Source organism: Nanorana parkeri, unplaced genomic scaffold, assembly GCF_000935625.1.
Source record: "Nanorana parkeri isolate BGI_ZX_2015 unplaced genomic scaffold, ASM93562v1 scaffold70, whole genome shotgun sequence".
NCBI classification, from domain to species: domain Eukaryota; kingdom Metazoa; phylum Chordata; class Amphibia; order Anura; family Dicroglossidae; genus Nanorana; species Nanorana parkeri.
In genome coordinates this window covers 613,955-638,142 of record NW_017306338.1, presented here as the reverse complement: position 1 = coordinate 638,142, position 24,188 = coordinate 613,955, and the positions used below count along the sequence as shown (strand labels likewise).

The 24,188-nt window shown below is 40.1% G+C and overlaps 1 protein-coding gene across 2 annotated transcripts in view; it reads right to left on the bottom strand.

The window, feature by feature from the left end:
• The window catches only part of TFAP2E (transcription factor AP-2 epsilon), a 34,095-nt gene extending 19,814 nt beyond the window's left edge, over positions 1-14,281 (bottom strand). Inside the window, exons 1-4 of one of the 2 annotated variants that reach the window (XM_018576570.1) lie at positions 14,080-14,281; positions 12,287-12,733; positions 5,594-5,645; positions 311-326 (exon numbers count right to left, since the gene is read on the bottom strand). In XM_018576570.1, coding sequence (XP_018432072.1) covers positions 311-326; positions 5,594-5,645; positions 12,287-12,733; positions 14,080-14,106 — 542 coding nt within the window. In that variant the 5' untranslated portion in view covers positions 14,107-14,281. The remainder of the gene's footprint in view (positions 1-310; positions 327-5,593; positions 5,646-12,286; positions 12,734-14,079) is intronic. The other variant, XM_018576568.1, reaches the window with a different exon arrangement.
• Between the last annotated feature and the right edge of the window lie 9,907 nt (positions 14,282-24,188).

Below are 24,188 nucleotides of genomic sequence, written 5' to 3'. Positions count from 1 at the left end.
TTGTCCAGTTAAGCTTTGAAAATGAAAGAGAGAAGCTGATTGGTTGTCATGGGCAACTGCTCCAGATTTGAGACATTCCCCTAAAGTGTTTTTCATGCATTGGGAGGATTTATCGAATCTGGAGCAGTTGCCTATGACAACCAATCAGTTTCTCTCTTCAATTCGTTCAGTTAAGATTTGAAAATACAACAAAGAAGCTGATTGGTTGCCGTGCACAACTACCTCGGATTTGACCTGATCCAGTTTTGATAAATCCCCCCTCTATGTGTTTCTGCTTTGGCCAATGAAGGTGAAATAAAGCACACATTGCTAGGGGGGGCGGGGGGCTTGTAGTTATGCATGAAAATGCTTGTTGCATGTGATTTTCATGTGCTCCTATTGTAATCTATGAGGCTAAAATGCGCTGTCACACCACGAGAAGCACCTCCACCATATCTTAAGTCGCACTGAAGCTCATTGCATAGGTATGAATGGGCCCCATATACATTAATAGGATTCCTTTTGTCATGCATTGCCACGGGACAGCCAAAGCCCTTCAAATTGCACAGAGTAATTGAAGACTTAAACTGGCCCTTCATCGGTACACTTTTGTGTAAACAAAATGCATTTTTAGAATGTTCATTCAATCATCTAATAATGAATGGGGTCCAAATCAAAATAAATGATCATTTCCAACCATAGTGATGAAAAAAATCAAAAGAGCAGGATAGGAATTTTTTATCGAACGCATAAAATTCTAACAGTGAACGGGGATTTCATTCATTTCAAAATTGAAAATAACAATTTTGAATGACATTCATCAAGTCTCAAGTGCTATCAAGAGATGGCATTATCAGATGTTATGAAAAAAAATGTCATACCATCTACCAATGTATGGCCAGCATTAGTCTGTGTTTCTGACAGTACTGATACTGGAAGACATGACAGTGAAATCATGAGGGCATGCATTCCCTCATGTCTATGCAGGCTAGAGAAGTACCTGGTAGGGCTGATTTACTAAAGGAGTATTGCATGTGCACTAAGCAAAGTAAAGCTGGGTAATCGTCTAATCATGAGCAATCAGAAATCCTGTTTTTCTTTTCTTTGTATATGACTGAGTATTTTTTGTACAGTGAATTTTCACTTAGTTTGACCTTATTTACTAAGCTAAGTGAAAATTCAGTTTGCAAAGTGAACATGCTCTACTTTAACAAGTCAGGGTTACTGTAGACAGTTGCCTTATGTTGTAGTTATTTATTAATGCAGCATTGCAGTATGCGGTTTATAAAGCAAATTGCTAATGGTGTTAGGTACCTAACTAGCATATATTCACTTGTCTATAATTTATCTAAGAATTTGCCAAGGTGTGCCACCAAAGACACTGTAATCCTGATTACAAACACCAAGCTTACAATTATATTTATGCTGTTTAATCTAAATTCCATTTCCACTGTTGATTACTCGGCAGCAACAGTATAAATGTAGGCAATACTTACTCCTGCACTGCTTCAGTCTGCTCTACACAGTTTGCTTTATGCAATACTGTACACACAATACATATTAATAACTAAGACAACTATAATGTAACAGTATTCCTATTCTGACAGCGCAGTGTTATAATGTTGGTCCAATGGAAGACAATAATGTAGGTGTATAAGGAACAATGTAAAACAAGGATGTTTACCACTATTTAGAAGCACTAAATGCAAAAATATTTTGCAATAGTGTACTAGTGTTATAGACAAAACCCCCAGGAAGATTAACCAAGCTGTCATACTGCATGCCACTGTGAGTCTAATATTGTATTACAAGGTATATCAAATCTATACTTGTATTAGAATATTGACCTTTCCAGGTTACAGCCTGCTAGCTGCCAACAACCCTGAATGACTGGACCTGTGAATAGACTTCAATAGCATCCTGACTCCCCTCTTACCTAACAATGAATAGAATTCCATAGCATTCTGACTCCCCTTTTACCTACCAATTAATAGAATCCTATACCCTCCTGGCTCCCCTCTTACCTACCAATGAATACAATCCTATACCCTCCTGGCTCCCCTCTTACCTACCAATGAATAGAATCCTATACCCTCCTGGCTCCCCTCTTACCTACCAATGAATACAACCCGATACCCTCCTGGCTCCCCTCTTACCTACCAATGAATAGAATCCTATACCCTCCTGGCTCCCCTCTTACCTACCAATGAATACAATCCTATGCCCTCCTGGCTCCCCTCTTACCTACCAATGAATAGAATTCTATACCCTCCTGGCTCCCCTCTTACCTACCAATGAATACAATCCTATACCCTCCTGGCTCCCCTCTTACCTACCAATGAAGAGAATTTGCTAGCATCCTGACTCCCCTCTTACCTACCAATTAAGAGAATTTGCTAGCATCCTGACTCCCCTCTTACCGTACCTACCAATGGATATAATTTTATAGCATCCTGACTCCCCACTTACCTACCAATGAAGAGAATTTGCTAGCATCCTGACTCCCCTCTTAACTACCAATGAATAGAGTCATATACCCTCCTGACTCTCCTCTTACCTACCAATAAATAAAATCCTATACCCTGCTGGCTCCCCTCTTACCTACCAATTAATAGAATTGAATAGCATCCTGACCCTCCCCTTACCTACTAATAAATAGAATCCTATACCCTCCTGGCTCCCCTCTTACCTACCAATAAATAGAATCCTATACCCTCCTGGCTCTCCTCTTACCTACCAATGAATAGAATCCTATGCCCTCCTGGCTCCCCTTTTACCTACCAATGAATATCAGTTTATAGCATCCTGACTCCCCTCTTACCTACCTATGAATAGAATTGTATAGCCTCTAACCTACCAATGATTACCCTCTTACCTACCAATAATTAGGATTTCATGCATCCTGACTCCCCTCTTACCTACCAATAAACAGAATTCTAAAGCATCCTGACTCCCCTCTTACCTACCAATGAATGGTAAGCTCTTTTCCAAGCAGTACCTAATACTGCTGCTTGCAACACTGGTATGTAACTATATATGTATTTAAATTATTGTGATGATGGTTCTGCCTGTTCCTAGCAAATCATTATAGGACCAGAAAGAAGGGATCAAAGCATTATCAAAGGTAAAAGCATGATCTTACTGTTTGCTGCAACCACTGCTGTCAGGTTACAAGGATAGATCTAACTATAATCACCCCACTAGTCAGGGTGATCTGCAAGACTTTTAAAGCTATCTCCAACTGGAATGATTTTCAGTTATGAGTCCCAGGTTTCACAATAATTTGGCTGCTGAAATAATAACAATTAATAAAAACAATAATTAGACAGCTCATATTAGCTCCAAAGTCCTTCATTCAGTATTCAGCAACCTATCAGATAAAAAGTATTTCACTTAGAAAACCCAAAATACCTTCGATTTCCTATTAACATAATCAACTTCTGTTTTGTTTTGAAGCAATAAAATAAACAATAGCATAAACATTGTATGGTAGATCGTATATCCTTTTGACATGGTTAGTGGTTGGTTGGTTATTACATGATGCATAACATAAACTGCTGGACAAAATAACGCCTATAGAATTTGCATGTGAGTCTGAGTCTAAAAGAGAAAAAGACTCCACTTCACCACTTGAGTCATCCTTGTCTAATTATGATCATTATGGTTGAATATCTATGCATGGGATGTATTAAAAGTAGGGGAAACTGTGCGGCCATGTGGCCCAGATACGATGTGAATTATCTCTGTATCCCACCACTTTGTTTACAAATAAAGAATTAAAAAAAAAAAAAAAGTAGGGGAAACTAGAAACACTGTAAATGGGATAAAGAAAGCTATTTCTTATTAGAAATAATCAACCAAATATTGTGTTATCTACATTATGAATATAAAACGCTCATGAATAATACAGTAGAGAGAGAGAATTAATAAAACAAAACTGAAAAGGACTCTGTCTCCAAAGAGTGTTTAGACATGTAGCAGTGTACATATTTTGCCCTGTCTGTGCAGACTACAATTTAATACTATCATCAATGCCATGGTAAAAAAAAATCTGTGCAGCATACAGGGACAGAGCAGTGTTGTGAGTTCCACCTTTGTGTAGCATCTAAAGAGTTGGTTACTGAAATTAACTCTTTTAAATGTATATTTCTTAATTTTATTCAAATATAAAATGTAAATATTAAATAATTGTACCTTCGAAGCACTGAAAGTTACATGCTGCTTGTTGGTTTTCTGTGTCTCCTACATTTCTGTTTAAAAGTTTGCTTCTTTATGTTCTTATATTTATTAGACATACGTGTGAAAGAGATCTGTTTTACTATGTAAAGGGTGGCAGCCATATTCACCCATTAAATATTCCAGCTCTGCTTCCTGTTTAGCAGTGCTGCACAGATATTGTGCCTTGCAGAGCCCTCTGTTTGACTAAAAAGTCTACCAGACAGGCTATGTCTGATTTATTACACAAGACCACGTGATTTAGGCTGACTGGCCTTTAGGCTAGAAGGGAGGAAGCTTGAAAGCTTTTTTATTTTTTTTATTTGTGGCAAATAAGAGTTGCCTTTTTAATCAAAGTGTGAATTCTAATAAGTCCACTTTAAAACACACACACACATATATATACATATACATATATATGTGGTTATTCGAGTCAGACAATTTCACAGCACCTACAACCCTTGTTCTTGAGACAACTGTAAAAGTTTGGATTTTATTTCACTTTCCTTATTGCTGACAATGGTTAATAGGACAAAGAGAGGGGTGACTCGACCTAATGGGATATAGACAGCAGTAAAGACTTCACAGAGGTTTAACGCTTCCCCAATCTATCCGAAGTACAACAATAAAAAGGTTTTGCCTAGAGATACACTTTAATTAAAAAAGTAAAATAAAACTCTATGATGGCTGCAACAGGAATATGACACATGACTTATTACATGTTAGCACTACTCCTGACAATGGCAGATTTACAAAAAAAATGTTACGTTGTCTAACTACTGCATTGCCACATCTCTAAGATGGCTTTTGTGGGTGAAACATGCTAGACTGAAGCTCAAATCCCATAGTGGCTAACAGGAAAGTGAGATTTTTTTTATCTTAATTATCTTAGCATGAGTCGATAGATTTGCTACTGAAGTATTAAACTTGCTGTTGACCATTACCTCATTTCCATAGATATATTTGCTAACAACAGGTTAAATTGATCCTTAGCATAAGAAAAAAAAACAGCACTTACACATAATGATAAATAATAAATAAAAAATGTGATCAGTCTAAGCGTCTGGCCATTTGGAAACGAGTATTGGACATAAGAAATAGAACAAGTCGGTCTAATTTGATTGGATTTGAGAGAACAGCTCGTCCCTTTTTGATGAAAATGACCATTTGTAGATTGAAATGATTGTGTAATGGAAGATATGATCCTTTCATTAAAAAAATGATTATATTATACATTTATTGAGGTACATCTATGGCCAGCTATAGCCCATGAAAATAGTATTTCATCAACGCAGTACTTCAGCACAAGAGATGAAAGGAAAATGATTTACAGCAGGAAGATTTGCATGTGTCGTTATTGGACTGATGACATGCCGTGTATAGTAGCACAAGAGCTTACCTTTCTTTATCACTGACTGGTCCAGCAAACTGATTCCAGATTCATCCAAAACCTGGAAGTAAAAGGAAGCATTAACACTTGGCCTGTCAAAGAGCAGTCACCTGTGTATAAAGGCGTCACATATGGCATGATGTCATCATTGGCATTCTTAGCACTGGGGGGACCTGTGTACAAAAAACGACCGGAGCATATCCATATCCATTGCTGGCCACATGCATTGGTAGATTTTATTCAAGATCTCATCTTTCAGATCGGCAAAATTACTAACAACTGTGTGGTAGGAAGGAACAAAGTCTGAATGGATTTGTTGAGGTAGGCCCCCATATTATATATATCATATAATCTTATTATTTAATTCATGGTTACATTTATTGATTTGACTGATCGAATCTGCACTAAATTCACAACATGTGGTCTGCTTCGGGCTTGGTTTAAAGTGAATAATCCAGCCAAAATGTTGGGTTTTTACTGTTATGCAGAACTCACTTAGAGATATTTCCCCTCCCTTACTCTCCCAGGTGTTAAATGGGTTGATTTACTAAAGGAGTTGGGAATCTTCATATAATAAATTGTGTGAGTATTCACTTCAATTAGCCAATCATGTGCAGATAAAATAAGCAGAGAGGAACTTGAGTTTACATGATTTGTTTTTCCTGTAAAGTGCTTTGAGACGGTACCATTAAAGGTGCTATATAAAATAAAGTTTATTATTATTATATAATTAAAGTGAATATTTACAAACAGCAACACAGGCAGCAATCAAAATGAGTTTTTAAGTAGAGTAGGGAAAGTCTAGAACTAGCTTTTCATTGCGGTCTGCGTCTCTGATACAGATTTTCCCTCACTTCCTATCTAGTGAGATCATTGTCCCTTGGATAGTAAGTGAGGGCAGAGCTCTCTAACGGAGCCGCAGACAGTATAAACCCAACAAAAGTTCTCATCCTTCTCTACTGTATCCAAAAATAACATAATGTTTTAATGATAAATAACTAAATACAAGAACCACCACTAAGGGAAATGATAAACTATATATAGGCTAGGTTATTACATTTCAGAACCAGAAATTTCAGAAATTTGAAAATCTAAATATGATGGAATTATTTTAGCTATGGAAATATTAAAGGGAACCTGTCACCATCCAAAATTCTGCTGGTACACACAGCAATTCAGAAATTTAAAAAACTAAAATGTTTTCTCTGGATTAAACTTAGGCTGTAATAAAAATAATTTGTTTAGGATGCGGCCATGTTGAATAAATGTCCGCGGGGTCAAGGCACAGAGCCATGTTGAGAGCTCAGTCTCCATGCAGTTTTTATTCGCTCTAAACAAAAGTATTTTTCCATTGCTCATTACTCACATATGGCAAAATGTACAAAGTACAATATCATTTTTGCAGAATCTACTCAACATCATTCTGATCTTGTTTGTGATAGATTCCCTAGAATGAACCAGTAAATCTGGAACACAAATGAAGGTAAAATAACTATGTAAAGCAGCACATGTATGTAAAAATCCTATGTGTGTTTAAATCTTGCCATGCTTGCTACTGTAATAGGACGGCTATGACACTAAGTACAGCTAACTGTTCAATGTTATCAATCGTTTTAGGCTAAAACAAGCTTACTAGAGAGTGTCTGAAGAGTCCTACAATGGGATTGCTGGGCAGGAAGTCAGATGTTGTGAGTAGGAATATTAATCCGCATATAATAACATTTTTCTAAGTTATCTTTGTTTTGAAAAGCTTCTCCAAAAGGACTGAGTCTTTAAAGCAAACAAAGGTTCACAGAGTTGCTGCAAATTGACACCGTTTATTAAATTTTTAGGTTGAACTCGATGGACATGCGTCTTTTTTCAACCTGACTAACTATGTAACTATGTAAATCAGCCAGAGGATTGGAGGCTGAAAATGATCTTCATGTTACTATTTTAATGTAAAAAAAAAAAAAAAGATAAAAAATGTTTTGCAGACTCCAAACAGTGTGCTTTGACTTCCTTTACCCTGACAGTGGGAATGGATATAAAAACTCAGTCAATTGTATTCATCATTAGATTTATGTGTGAGGAAAATGTATGCAGTAGCGATTTGCTTGCATCCCCTGGTGAGTCAAATTAGACAAAATTCCTTTCAATTTTGGCTAGGAGGCTGTTGATTCCCTGAATGACTGCAGACATGAATCTCTTACCATTAGCAGTTAGGCACGCGGCCGTAAAAGAAAAAAAAAATGCAACGCACAGCAATTTTTATTTGCAGATCAGAATGCAGGTGTATTGTTTTCAATTGGGGACACGCAAACAGGTATGTAAACATGTGCCGCATTCAAATCCGTAACATAAAATGGAAAAGTCTGAGTACATCAGTTTTACACATGTGTTTAAATGAATGCATATGCATGTAAATCAAGTCTAAACAAGAAAATGACATTGAAAACAGCAGGGGAATGGTGGGAGAATTTTATGCATACGTGTTTACGCCTCTAAACGTAAGCATTTTACTGATCATTTACACTGGAACCTGAAAGACATGTGTATATGATCAGTAAATTTCCTTTGGCCATCTGTATGTAGCCTATACATCAAACACTCCCAACAGTAAGTATATGCACTAATATGCAAAAAGTGTATAAAATCCCTCAACACTGCTAGACAGCAAAGGGGAACTAATTAAAACCTGTTTCTATCATCTTGATAAAATCAGAGTTCTCAATTGCATACATTTACAAAAATGTGGAAAACACATGTCAAGCTGCTTCTACAAAGCCTAATCCTATTGGAATCTGTGATGTGTCAACTCTGGAGCGTATATGGCAGTGGACAGACTGAGAGCAAACTTACCTGGGGGTTAACTCATATCTTTTTAAAGGTACAGGAATATATAACAGGAGGGCAACTGCTCTTCTGCCATGCCCATTTTGCAGAAACCTTGATGCTGTTTACAGCAACTCAGCCCCTGAATTTTTTTTTTTTAAATGTTAGAATAAAAAAAGTCTTGATTTGGTCTCTGCTTGCTAATTTGGATTGTGGAATTTTGTTTTGGGCGCTTTTAGTATTTTTCCCCTCCCACATACACCTCTTTGAATAGTTATAAAAGGACGGAGCTGCTTACAATTTTCTACTAAGCACAAAAACCTTTTTTTCTTTTTGTCCAATATAGCAGTTATTTGATGAGTATTTATTATAAGCATTTGGAATAATATGCAGTTAAATGTGCTGGCTTTTAAAAATGTTTTAATTTGGAATACATACTAAAAAATACAGATATTTTCTCATTGCAGATTCTAGTGGTCAGTATGGCTACCAGCATATAACTCAAAACATGTTGTTTTTTTTCTAGTTTTATTAATTTAATTTTTTGTACCCTAGCCTATACCAAACCTTTGCTCCTGACTGTAATTTTATTCTAAAATATGCACAGGATTTTTCCTTTTATAATTCTTCTATACAAAAGCAAAGATAATTTTAATCCTTAAAATAATTTAAATCATGTTAATTGAAAGATAATTTTAAGCATACTGGAAAATATCTGCAACCAAAGATGTATACTTGAAAAATCCAGCAATGGTAATTTTTTGTTGGACTACTATCCTGAGAAATATTGTATTCTGTTAACTGAATCATTCTTGTCATTGTAGTATTTATTTAGCATATATCTACATATCTATAGATATATAGATATATGATTATTATTGTTACTTTTATTATTATTTTTTTCACAATAACAAGCAGACCAAGATATCCACACACAAAAAAACAGGTGACAGAAGTTGGAAGGAACTATAACACTGCCAGTGTTGCTTACAACAGTTACTTTATAATTACACATAGTTTAAATCTTCTTAAAAAAGAAGTTAAAAAAATCTGTTGGTGCAACTGCTCAAGCACCCTGACAGTGTTATATAGTTTGTCCCAACCCCTGTCACTGTCACTTTTTTCTATACAGCTTGGTTTTCTTTTAAATGTAGAGCAAACAAATTAAATATGATGGTATGCGAAATGAAAAATAAATGTTGTATATTATCTATACATGTACAGGATCTATACAGGATTAAGTTATCAGATTCCAATATTTTTTTTAGCATAGTGGTCCTTTATTTCCCACACTAGACAATTGTGAGTAGCAATGTGCAGATAGGTTGCATCTCTTGCAAAAATTATATAGTATATAGCTAGCTTACTTGTTTATACATTTTTCAGTTGGCCAAGCTGCCAAAATATTTAGTATACTGCACACGCATTTAAAAATCACCAGTAAATGTATTAAAACGTGAACTCATTCAGGCTGATTTAATCCAGTTACATTTCATAATTACTCAAGATTAGATAATTTTTTATAATGTATTTAATTCATCTGAATCTGTGAAGCTAACACAAGATGAGCCTATTGTAAGTGTGTCCCGTGTGTCTATATAATAAAACATTGTTCAGGCAATCAGGAAGAGAGCAGTGCATAGAAACAATTTACAAATAGTCTGTATTTACAGCACTACAAATGGCTTCTAAACCTCATTTAGTGCTCAGCTCCACTGATTCTTATGGGATAAGATGTGATTGAGAAAAACATCCCTGCTTCCAATGCCCATAAGGTTTGCATGAATGGGATCAAATGAATTGCAGGTGTCAAAAGGGCAGACACATGCATACAGATATATGTGTGTAAACATATCATATTTATTTAGATACCCAAATAATTGAATAGCATAATTAGCTGGACATATTTGCTGTAAGGAAGGATAGTAATTAAAAAATATAAACTGAAAATTCTAAGTGCAGAGCAAGACTGCACAACTGGTTTGTTATGTTATAATAAATACAGCGAAAAGGGGGAAATCGCTCCCTCTTCTCTGAAAGGAAATTTCTATATTTCCAAAACACGTTTAGCAGCAAAGGACATATAACTCGACCTAGAAAAAGCCCCGTTTAATCATTTTAAACAATTACATGGGATAAAACGAATTATTCTATACTGTGGCTGATGTCAGTCTAACAGTCATCACAAAAGAATTTCAGCCCAAAAGCTACAAAGAGAATTTTGTTTTGTCTAAAAGCAGCAAATGGATACACGGGAACATCGAAATCAGCCGATTAAATGCGAATCAATATACTTATTGTTACAGTCGTTATAAAATAATTAGGCATTTAATTTAAAAGGGATGTTAAATAGAATATAGCAAACGGATCTCTACTGAATTCAAGTGCGACACAAAAATGTTTCCCTATTGTATAATCACCGGGGAAGGGTAAACAAACAGCATTAAACCATAGAACCCAATAACATAGAGACGACCAACGAATGTTCTATTTTATATCAGGGAACAATTGCCTCCGCAGCATCAGCCATACAGAAAGCCGGCGCTACAGGTAGCAGAGACCTCGGATCGCTGGACATATATTTTTAAAAACGAAAGTTATGTGCTTCATTAAATCAAACAAACATCCGTTTGCCTGAGGGGGTCACTGGGAAAGTAATAGAGGAAACGCGATCAAGGTTAAATCATTTTCTGTGAAATCCCAAACCAATTAGATAATTACAGAGAAAGCAGAGATCAGAGCACTCCTCTATTCAATCGCAAGTGGCAGTTCCTAATGTATTCTGATCTTCAAATAAAACACCTACTTCTGAAAATGATTTTTGCCCTTCTCCAATATTTTAAGGCAAGGACTCGGGTGCCTTGTGGGGTACATTTCGTGTGAGAGAGAAGTTTCTGCACTTACTGATATGACATCTTCCTATCACTGCTATGAAAATATATTATTTAATGTAATAGGCAGTAAGGAGAAAAGATGATAGATAGATAGATAGATAGATAGATAGATAGATAGATAGATAGATAGATAGAAAGAAATGACAGCTTAGAGAGAGGGACTCATTAACCCCCTTTTGCCGTAGAATATAAACAGTAATGCTATGAAAATATATTATTTAATGTAATAGGCAGTAAGGAGAAAAGATGATAGATAGATAGATAGATAGATAGATAGATAGATAGATAGATAGATAGATAGATAGATAGATAGATAGAAAGAAATGACAGCTTAGAGAGAGGGACTCATTAACACCCTTTTGCCGTAGAATATAAACAGTAAACAAAATTATATTGGGATAAATTCGAATATAATAATATGCATCTGTTTCCTATTATTATAGTATATTTTAAAAAAAGTTTTCACTGAAAAATTAATTTTGTCTGAGTAGCTCACTGTTTATCAATACGTTTTTAATGTATTCGTTTCAATGTGAGTGGGTGAGAGAGAGACAGACAGAGAGAGAGACAGAGAGAGAGACTTCTATATTTCAACTTAGTCATTTATGGATATTTCTCAAAGTAAAGATGAAGAAGCAGCCATGGTTGCTCTGGAAATAATCCTAATTTTGCCTACAATGCGCCATCATTTAATGTAGACCAATGAATGCTAACTTTGGCTTCCATGACAAATGATGATGATGAATAGGTGAAGCTATGAACTCTATTATGTCGGGGGCCAGCCCGGGGGCATGAAGGCCACTGAAGATGACATTATGAAGTTACTATGGACAGGGATTGATTCAGGACTAGAAGTGATTATCCATAACAGTGTACAACCATTCCTTGCGGATATAATAATACAAGTTTGACAGCTTTGAAGATAGGGGGGATCTGGCCAGGACACAATCAGGTACAGATCTGATGGGAGAGTTGTGAAGGTGAACTGTCTTACCTGCATGTCTTCCAGGTTGTGGTGTGACAGTGCGTGCATAGATAGGGCACTCTCTACCAGGCTGTGCCCACCATCTCCCAGAGCAGGTATTAGACGTGGTACTCCCCCATAGTCCCTCCGGTGGTCTAGGCTGAGCCCCCTGTGAGCTTGAGAGAGCAGAGCAGCCTCGTCTTGCCGCCCCCTCTGTGAGTGCCATGCCTGCTGCTGGTGCTGGTGGATGGGGTTGATGCCAGAGTATGGGTCTCCCAGGTGAGGGTATCCAGGTTCTTGGCTCTGTGAGTAGGATAAAGGTGGCTGGGGGTATGGGGGAGGAAAGTAAGGGGGCTGGAAGTCAGATACTGGGGTGTGACAGAGCGGGGGAGCAGAGGAATAAGCCCCTTGGTTGAGAGAGGAAAGCTGGGACAAGCGGCCACCGCTGGCAGATCCGTTCAGGGCATCAGAGCGATCCTGCAAGGCACAAAGCAACACATCGATCAGCCACAGAGCTTCACAAGGATCTCATACAGTAACTCTACACACCATGAGCACACAGAGCTTCACAAGGATCACATACAGTACCTGTACACATGTCTGAGCTACAGAGCTTCACAAGGATCTCATACAGTACCAGTACACATGTATGAGCCACAGAGCTTCACAAGGATCTCATACAGTACCTTTACACACCATGAGCACACAGAGCTTCACAAGGATCTCATACAGTACATTTAGCACACAGAGCTTCACAAGGATCTCATACAGTACATTTAGAGCTTCACAATGACCTCATACAGTACCTATACACATCCATGAGCACACAGAGCTTTACAAGGATCTCAAAAAGTACCTATACGCATTCATGAGCCCACAAAGCTTCACCAGGACCTCATATGATGCCTATACACATCCATGAGCCCACAGAGCTTCACCAGGACCTCATATGATGCCTATACACATCCATGAGCCCACAGAGCTTCACCAGGACCTCATATACACATCCATGAGCACACAGAGCTTTACAAGGATCTCAAAAAGTACCTATACGCATTCATGAGCCCACAAAGCTTCACCAGGACCTCATATGATGCCTATACACATCCATGAGCCCACAAAGCTTCACCAGGACCTCATATGATGCCTATACACATCCATGAGCCCACAGAGCTTCACCAGGACCTCATATGATGCCTATACACATCCATGAGCCCATAGACCGTCACAAGGATCCCATAAGGTGCCTATACACATCCATGAGCCCACAGAGCTTCATAAGGATCTCATACAGTACCTATACACATCTATGAACCAACAGAGCTTCACGATGATCTAATTCGGTGCCTATAGAAATCCATGAGCCCACCGAGCTTCAAAAGGATCTCCTAAGATACCTAGTGCGGTGAAAGTATCGTTCTTCCTTTCAATACACCCCTTGATCAGATACTGTCTTCAGAGTGTAGTGATCCTTACGATACGGCTAATTTTTGTGCTTGTGATGCCCCATCATAAGACCCCTCTCTCTTCACATCTAAGCTGTACCATATACCTTACAGCCAGTTTCCCAGTCTCCTTTAATAAGACTCCTCTCCCATTACACCTACATTCTGTACCATATACCTTACAGCCAGCCTCCCAGTTAATACAAAAACGCCTTCCCTAATAAGACCCCTCTCTTTTCACACTCCCAATTCTCTAAAGAAAAATAATCACACCACAAAACACAAAGCAGCCATCTGGCAGGCTTGCACTTTCTAACCAAATAGGTATAAAGTTTCATCTCTGATGATAGGCTCTGTAGTCCCCCTCCTACAACTTACCATGGCAGAGTATGCGTGGACTAACATGAGTGCAGACTTGGCAACAAGCTCCGTTGGGAAACCAGATGATAGAAGAGCAGTGAGAGTAAATCAGAGTGACTCCGGATTCCTCCAAATCACAGGCTGCCTGTCATATCCAAGAAAGGAGCCCAGGCTGCAGTAGTGAAGCTGGTAGACTCTAGCTGTGTCCTCTTCTAGCTCAGCCCCCTTCTCTCTCTCACTCTCATTCTGAGCCTAAGGCATCTCCATGCACTCCAGATATAGGCACGAGAGCGCGCCGGGGGGTCAGGAGCGCGCATTAAAGAGACAGCTCGCCTGCTCCCTACTGTTCCCTCCTGCTGATTGCAAATGTGGAAACAGACAACGGATCTTTATTTATTTACACACGAATAGTGCTCGTGTCATCAGTTATGGTGGTGAATGTATATACCATCTGCAAAATAATAATGTTGGTATTATTGACAGTTGCCACACAGGGAACCACTTACATGGTGTGTGCCCACTAGATAATATTACATGATGCATTACTTTATGGTTGTGTGATTTTTAATTTAATTTGGTACCTATAGGCGATGAAATGCATGGGATCAAACTTTGGTCTTCGGTAATGTTAGTGCTAAGAATGACAAGAAATCACAGTTCAGAGTACAGAAGAGTGGATGGGTAGATGACAGTATTTCCTGAAGAGTCTGTGTTGAGGTACTGGGAATCATCTGCAATGAATGAGCCAGCTGGAGACTGACACAAGAGATCCCAACACATAAACTGAGTTAGGAGACTGAACAAAGAAATGCAACAGCCAACTGTACACAGTCAGAACACCGCTCGGTCCAGACTCAGCTTATAGTCAAATTTCACATCCTGGGAGCTTGATGGTCATCCCATTAAACAGTACATCATATATTGCCCTATGGGAATGGAGGGAATCGTAGATATTACGTTAGACCTGCACTCAGGCTAGCCAACTTCATTTAGGAAGCTGTAAACTGGGATCAACAAAAGCACAGGGTATACCATCAGTATGTATGAAGGTCCAAGAACACAACATAACCCAGATACATTCAAACATACATCACATTACCACCATCCCAAACGAGAACATGACTGGGGATCCGACATTCAATAAAGTCTACTGTATTGTGTCTGTCATCCTATATTATAGGAATCTAAACCAATGCAGGTCACACCATTAGATGCAGGGCTGACACAGATGTGGTGCCACAGGCTAGACTGGAGCCTTCCACGCCACTGGCATTGGCACAAGAACTGGCACTCAATGTCTTATCACATCGTAGCTTTCCTTAGAAATTAAAAGAACCATTTATACAAGCGGTGGATTCATGGATTGCAGAGAAAAACCACATACTTACAATATAATCCGAATGAAAGCATGTGCTTTACAACGTGATGATCAGAACATGGCATAGAGTAAAACATCTTCATGTGTCAGAGATAATTAGGAGCTATAGCATCATCTACATTACTGCCAGGGCTAAAGAGCTGTGCTAGGCTTTTTATAAGGCAGAGCATTGTTTTTGGGGGCTGATGTTGTTACATTATAGAGAAATATGTTACTCCTGTGTATATTGTGTAATTAGCAAGTTATCAATACAATGTAACAGGAGTACATGAGTAGATTGTGTAAAATCCACAGAAGTTGCACTCAGCTCCCTCTCCAGTGTGGGGTGTTACTCTAATTATTAATGCCTCAGGAAGAACTTGCAGTCACACAAAGGGGGAAGGGGGGGGGGGGGATTGGTGACTCTTCTTTTCCAGTTAGTGGGAATGGATTCATACCCCTCCTATATTGTCCTTTGAAGTTTCTGCTAGTAGATCTCATGCATTTACCACATAGTGATGGCCAGAGGGCTGACTTTTTACTTAATCACAAGTATTCTATGCAGGGTGGAGGCTCATGCTGAAAAACGGGTGGAAAGAAGTTTCACTCTGGGTGATAAGTTATAATTTTCCAAATTGACAGTTAGTTGTCACCACCCTCCCACCTACTGCTTTTTCCAATCTGTCCGTCCATATGTGTATCTGCCCATCCATCCACCCTCATGATTTCAAGAAGATTAGTTTATGAGGACATAAATGGCATTGCATTCACATTCTTCTACCTAAGGTGATCAGGATTAAGACAAAGTGAATTAGAGTTGGACTGCATGATGCCAACAATCACCATAAATTAAAGTGACACTAAACTCACAAGTTAAAACTGAAAAAAGCATTTAAAGTGACATTAAACCCTCAGATTTTTTAACATAAACCAATACTGGAATGTGTGTCTTACTGTAATCCATGGTTCCACCACTCCAAGCCCACTCCTGTGATGGACTACAATCTCAGTACAGATTACTAAACTAAACGTTAGAATGTAATCCACCGACTAAGCTTGGAGCGGTGGCTACTTAACAACACACATAGGGACCATGGGGAACAACAGTAGCCACCCTCCAGAAGGAAGGACAGTGTCAGCACCAATTCAGAGATGATTTGAGGATCTACAGCCAAGTGATACACAAATTAGCTGCAATTTGGTTAATAGTTAAGATACCTGAATGGATTTTTTAGGTTTAACTCCTGAATTTAGTGTCACTTTAAGCTACTTAAATTTGAATTCCTAAATTCTACAGCATGTAATTTAACCATCCATACACTTTGTAAGGATTGTTTTCTCTCCAGAGAGGAAAGGATTCCATGCATGAGTGTAGAGATTGACCATCATGCGGAAAGTTCTCTAGTTCTAATGACACTGCACTGACTGGCGGAACGGACGGGGGAGGGGGCGGGTACAGCTGGCTCTGCCTCTTGATAGGCAGAGCCAGCTGTCACTCACGCAGCTGGGTGGATCCAGACAGCATTGTCGGGATCCGTTCCGGCTGCGGCGTCTCAGTATTCCGCGAGCTACAGCGTAGGGTGACGGGAGGATGCTAGTTTGTGTCCTCCCTTTACCCTAAGGAGAACTATGGGGAAAAGCACTGACCCCATAGTTCTCCTTTAAGTCCGCAATTTTACAGACTTTACGATGGGTTCAATGAACTAGTGAACTGAAAAGTGAACCAAGCCCAGGCACATTCACGCATCTCTATTTATTCGGCAGAAAACAGATAAATAAATCTCATCTCTACAGAGTGATGTTCAGGACAATATTTATCTATGACAAAGCTTTCCTATAAATTATCTTTTTTTACATTTTTGAATGTTTGACCTAAAATTGCCTGTTTCTTTAGACCACGGAGGGGTTGTAGGGAGGAAGAGGTCCCCATCAGCTTATCAGATGGGAATAACTTTAACATTTGAATTGTCAAAGCAATCTGTAGCAGCTAACATTACACTTACAAAAAAGCCAAATAGTCAGTGCCCAAACTACAGGTCCATGGGTCAACAAAATATTATTACTAAAATACAAATAACTCTTGAAAATGTTTATAGCAACATACCTAAAACTCCTATCATCAAATCCTCCTTTATTTGTGTCTCACACGCTTCCCCTCCCAGACACAGCAGCTTACAATGGGAGGCTTTCAATAGAAAGCAGAGAGCAAAGTTAGGTGTGGCTAGGTACTGAATGGCAAGCTATATTGGCAACAATACCAATGCTGGTAGCCATGTCCATGCATCCTTTTTTCAACCCACTGTAGTGAAAGCAGGTACAGCCTACATGAGAGTGACAACAACGTTCTGAATTCAGGAGCAGTGCAGTATGATAACCACATTATTATAGGAAGAATCATTAGGTGGACTTCCCTGGCAGGATCAACAGGTATTTGTGGGATATTTAAAAGGGGCTAAGAGAAAATTGTTAGTGCATATGCACTTAGAATTAAGTGCTGCATCATATATTTTCTGAGAGGCCATAGTCCTACTTTAAGATGCGCAAGCCATTGTACACCAAAGTTTACAGTGAGCAGAAGTAGCATTAAAGTGACATTAAAGTCAAATCCCCCCCTTCCCCCCATGCTGCTTTAAAGGCTTACCTTGAATGATGCCTCTTGATCCAATCATCTTCTTCTTTCCTGTGGTTTTCAGGAGTCCCTCCAGCACTGGTGGCGGTCTCTGATCCAGCGCTGACTGCTGTGTCTTCCTGTCCCATGGAGTCTGTGCACGTGCACGCTGCTGGGCTGTGTGCATTGACTTACCCTGTGTCTAATCTTCTTCAGCCGAAGATCTCTACTGCGCATGTGCCCGCTCCATGATCCCTCACAGCCACTCGAATTTTTCCGATCTTTAGACGAGCGGCGGATACAAGTAAGTAATAACCTGTTTGGTGACTTTTTTTATTTTTTCTAAATGTTTTTGCATGTACACTATATTGCCAAAAGTATTGGAACACCTCCAAATCATTGGATTCCGGTGTTCCAATCACCTAGGCACAGTGGCATCACAAGGGGGGTGCGGCCCGCGCCCGGGTGACGCCTTTGGAGGGGTGACACCAAAATGACTTACAGTCATTTTGGTGTCACCCCCTCTGAAAAGTCGGGCGCTCGGTCATGGACCGAACGCCTGACAGTATCAGGAGAGAGGAGGGGAGCCGGCGGTATACCTTATCCAGCCAGGTGACTGTCCCCTCCTCTCTCTGCCGGCGTCCATCACCAAAATGGCCGCCGGCAGGTATCAGAAGACTGCCGCGCGTGCACGATGACGTCATCGCGCATGTGTGGTGACGTCTCGGCGGGGTGACACTCGGTTTACCGCTCCGGGTGTCACCCAGCATCGGGACGTTCTTACATCACCAAGTGCAATGCAAAGCGTCAGATGCAGTGGTGTAAAGCACGCCATCATTGGACTGTAGAGAAGTGGAGACGTGTTCACTGAAGTGACGAATCCCACTTCTCTGTCTGGCAATCCAGTGGATGTGTCTTGGTTTGGCAGTTGCCAGGAGAACGGTACTTGTCTGACTGCATTGTGCCAAGTGTAAAGTTTGATGGATTATGGTGTGGGGTTGTTTTTCAGGGGTTGGGCCTGGCCCTTTAGTTCCAGTGAAGGAAACGCTTAAGGAATCAGCATACCAAAAGATATTGGACAATTTCATGCTCCCAACTTTGTGGGAACAGTTTGGGGATGACCCCTTCCTGTTCCAACATGACTGCGCACCAGTGCACAAAGCAAGGTCCATAAAGACATGGATGAGCGGGTTTGGGGTGGAGGAACTTGACTGGCCTGCACCTCAACCCGATAGAACACCCTTGGGATGAATTAGAGCGGAGACTGCGAGCCAGGCCGTCTCGTCCAACATCAGTACCTGACCTCACAAATGCGCTTCTGGAAGAATGATCAAACATTCCCATAGACACACTCCTAAACCTTGTGGACAGTCTTCCCAGAAGAATTGAAGCTGTTATAGCTGCAAAGGGTAGGCCAACTCAATATTGAACCCTCCGGACTAAGACTGGGATGCCATTAAAGTTCATATGCGTGTAAAGGCAGGCGTCCCAATTTTGGCAATATAGTGTATCTACTGCTTGCTAGCCCTCCTGCAAAAAAAGGAAAGCTTAAAGGAGAACTATGGGGTTAGGGCTTTTCCCCATAGTTCTCCTTAGGGTAACGGGAGGACACAAACTAGCGTCCTCCCGTCACCCTAAGCTGAGTATACCGCGAGCAACAGCTCGCGGTATACTGAGACGCCGCAGCTGAAGCGGATCCCGACAATTATGTCTGGATCCGCCCAGCTGCGTGAGTGACAGCTGGCACTGCCTATCTAGAGGCAGAGCCAGCTGTACCCGCCCCCTCCCCTGTCCGTTTTGCCAGTCAGCGCTGGAGGATCGGAGCGGGGTGGCGGGAATCCAGCCCCTCCCCTGTCAAGGCAGAGAGCCGTGACAGGATCGAGAAGTGAGCGAACGCTGGTATGTGTTCGCTCACTTCCCGATCTACTGAGCCGACCAGTGACAGTCTCATTGTCACAGGTCGGCTAGAACTATGAGGTGAGTGAAAAGCACTCACCTCATAGTTCTCCTTTAATTCAACTTTAAAGCTTTTTTTGAAGTAAAAGACCCAATCTAATTAAGAGTAAAGCAAAAAAACACATTCAATTCCTTCTAATTTGATGCAGTGTATGACAGAGACACATTCGTACTATCCCTTCACTGACACAAATACGATACATCTGAATAAAATGTAAAAGCAGTTAAACCTTCATCAGAAACCAGTGCAAATCAATATACAAATGAATCCATGCAATCAAAAAAACTTTCACAGGCTGAACTCTGCGAAAACAAAATAGTGTTGTGAGTGTTCAAAAATACTTTATAAGTCAAGACAAGACTATACAAGACTGTGGAAAGATGCCCTGCATATTAGACCTGGGGGAATAAAACAGTATTCTAGAACTGATACCCATTGTTCTGAGACACAGCTCACCTGTCCAATTAAATGATGGAAAGATAGCATTCTCTTATTAGCAAAGATGTTAATACAAAAAGGTAGAATAGCTCACTGAAGGCTTATTATAATTTAAAGGTGAACTCCAGGCCAACAGCAGAACAGTAAAAATACATATACGGGAGCTGTTTTACCTGCAAAGGACTTGTCCAGCTGGTCCTGACAGCTACACAGCCTTGCAAACAGCACGGCCAGTTTGTGAGCTCACTTTGGTCTACTCAGAGGTGTCCCTACACTTTTCACAACATTCTGGTGGTGGGGGCTGGCGCTGGTGGCCGTTACTGGGGGAGTTTGGAGGTGCTGATCTACCTCTGGCTTCAGCTCTACTCAGGTCCTGCCCAGCTCACTGACATCACTGAGAAGGACAAAGGCCAGAGCATCCCACTCAACTCCTGGCTACCCATGACATTAATAAGACAGGAGGGACACTAGCCAGAACGTGACAGATTACCAAGAGCTCTAATTAGAAAAGGTACATATGAACATGAATTGTTATACTTGTGATACAATGTCACTGAAAAAAAAACTAAGTCCATTTCCCTTGACCACAACATGTACATTATTGTCCCCCAGCACAATGCCACATGCTGGGGATATGTTATGAAACGCCCTCCCTTTCTAAAACCACCAGTGGTGGCTGGCAATCAGTGACATCTCTGATCCCCATGAATGACTGGGAACTAATTAGAGTTTCCTGATCATGTGATCATTATTTCAGTTATGACATGTAGACTGTAGGCTTCATTGATAAAATAAGCCTTTAGCCTGCAGATGGTACTGTACATGTCACTGCAGTCTGTACGTGGCAGTGTTTATCCATTTATACTGTCATGTACAATCATTGTATTAAAAAATGTAATGTATTTATATTTTACATGTCTGTCTTGAGTTCATCTTCAAATAGGTTGTGAGTTTTAGAGGTACCCACGCGACTTGAATACTCTATCAACTTCAGTATTTACAAAAAAAAACTAGAAATTTGCACTGCATTGTGGGTTGGCAATAGCAATGTGACTCCCCAGGACACTACATGAAAGGACATTGTATGTTCTCCTCTTATTTGGGTGTGTCTTCCCCAGGTGCTCTGGTTTCCTCCCCAATACTTATAGGTTAACTAGCCTTCATCCAGAATTGGTTGTATTCACAGCATGACTGTCCAAAAGATATTACACTGTAAGCTCCTTTAGGCTCCATTCACACCCAGACGACACCTATTACTTGCGTCTCTTTTGTTGGCACATTCATGTCTATAGGGCAAAACGCGCCCCAAAGTATCTCATGTACTATTTAGAGCGACAGGCTTATTTCTGCTTGCGACAAAACTCACAGGTGTGTATGGGGGCCATGGAAATGAATGGGATTCGTTTTATCGCACTGAATCAGCTGCGGTAATACCACTATGGGAATGCATAGCTAGATTCCTATTGGCTATTTCACTTTGCAATAGCCAATAGCAAACTAGCTACTGCACCCGCCCTCTGCTGCTGTCAATCACTAGAAGGGGACCTCATGGAGAATTTCAGGTCCCCTCTGCTGATTCACAGTAGCAGTGGGCGGGTGCAATAGCTAGTTTGCTATTGCAAATTGAAATAGCCAATAGGAATGTAGCTATGCATCCTATGCTATTTTTTTTTCTCTTACTGACGGCGGCCAGCGGCTCCGATGTCAGAAGAAAAAAAAAAAAAGAACAGAGCAGAGAAAGCTTTACTCTGCTTGATCGAGTAGAGTAAACCTTCCTGGGAGAAAGTGTGTCTCTCCCGGGCGGCCGAGAGCCGCTATCTAATAGCAGGAGACTCCCGGAGCGTCCGGGAGAGTAATGACAAATCAGCGTCCCTGGTTACCTGGTAACCAGGGACGCTGATGTGTCTCTGCAATTGGCCGGAGCCAGCCGTGAGATGACGGCTGGCTCCGCCCAGCTGTCAGTAACAGGCTGTCGGCCAGCTTCGCCTTTCACCTCGGCTCAGTCGAGCCGAAGCATATGCCTTCGGCACGACTGAGCCGCTCAGCCAACTTCGAGAGCTGTACGGGCTATAGTGAATAGCCCGTACAGCAGCCCTTCGGTTCAACAAAACCGAAGGGCTCCTGGGGCCGAAGCTAGCCGAAGGATCCGCTGAAGCTACGGCTAGGTCCTTCGGCAGCTTAGTGAATAGACCCCTAAATGACTGAAAAAAACACATTGGGGGGGATTTACCAAAGCTGGAGCAGGCAGAAACTGGAGCAGTTGCCCATGGCAACCAATCAGCTTCTATCTTCAGTTTGTTTGGTTAAGATTTGAAAATGAAACAGAAACGCTGATTGGTTGCCATGCAGAGCTGCTCCAGATTTTGTCTGCTCCAGTTTTGATAAATTCCCCTCACTGTATGTTTTAAAAAAAATGATTTTGCTATGTTGGAATAATGTTTTGGAGTGGTATTTGGAGGTGTAAACAACTGTCTAGATCATAAGGAAAGAATTACAGATTTCTACAATTACTACAATCATGTTTTTACATGTTTTTAATCACTTGTAATCATGATACAATAAAGATGTTTTTGATTCAAATTTGAAGCAATTCTTGGCTTTGTCACTAAGCACCTAAAAACCCCCCCATATAACACAGATTTTTCTTATTGACTATAAAAATATACAATGAATGGTAAATATATTTTTGTATGGAGAGGAGATGATGCCTACAGCATTACTCAATAAGAGGAATTTATCAAAATTGCAGCAGACAAAATCTGGAGTAGTTGCCCATGGCAACCAGCTTCTCGCTTTCATTTTCAAAGCTTAACTGAACAAACTGCCCCAGATTCTTTTTGCTCCAGTTTTGATACATTCTCCCCATACTTCCCTTTGGTTTGAAGCTGCATACGCCCATTACACTTTTGCACAGAATGTAGCAGATCTTGTGGTTTCTTTACATTTTAATATTTGCGGTTTAAAAATCTAGTGGACTTATTAAAAATGCAGAAACCGCAACTCAATATAGCAAATATTCATATTCCTGAAGTTTAGTATAAATGTCAGATAATTTTACATGGTATATGAGGGGGCCCCATTCAAATTTTACACCAGGGCTCCGTAGACTCCGAATGCCACTTTTACGTGATTTCCACGCAGGTAGTCTCTAATTGCTTTGTTCTTTGATGTATGTTTCTGTGATGCAATTTTGTTACTTTGCAGAATGCCTCCACCATAAATACCTCTTCAGATTTGAATGAGCTAGTCAATTAGCAGCAGATTTATGGGATCATTGGCTGACATATATTTTATAGCCTATTTGGGGACACAGACACACGGACAATAACAAAAACCTGGTAGAAGTTCTATCCCCTACCCACTGTACTAAATAAAAACCCTGTCTATGTCTAACCTGTCTATGTCCATGCTGAATAGAAAGTTAGAAGGGTCCCACACTTGACTGAGGTTGTAAGCCTCCCCAATGCTATGTAGCTGGTATGTAACTGCATTAAAGCCACTACTAGTGTATGTAATTGATGATTGATTGAGTAGCTGAGTACAAGTAAAAGGATATGGAGGTGTTATGTAGGTTCTATTGGTGGGAAAAAAGAGACAAAATAATAAATCAGCAAGATTAGATATTGTACATATGTGATGCCCTACAGTTACTTTTAAATTTGTATAGCCTAGAATCTTCAGCAAACATTTGCCCAAATATACCTGGCATCACTTATTTCGGTAAATGAGCCTTTTATTATTTACTCTGATAACACCTATTAGGCACT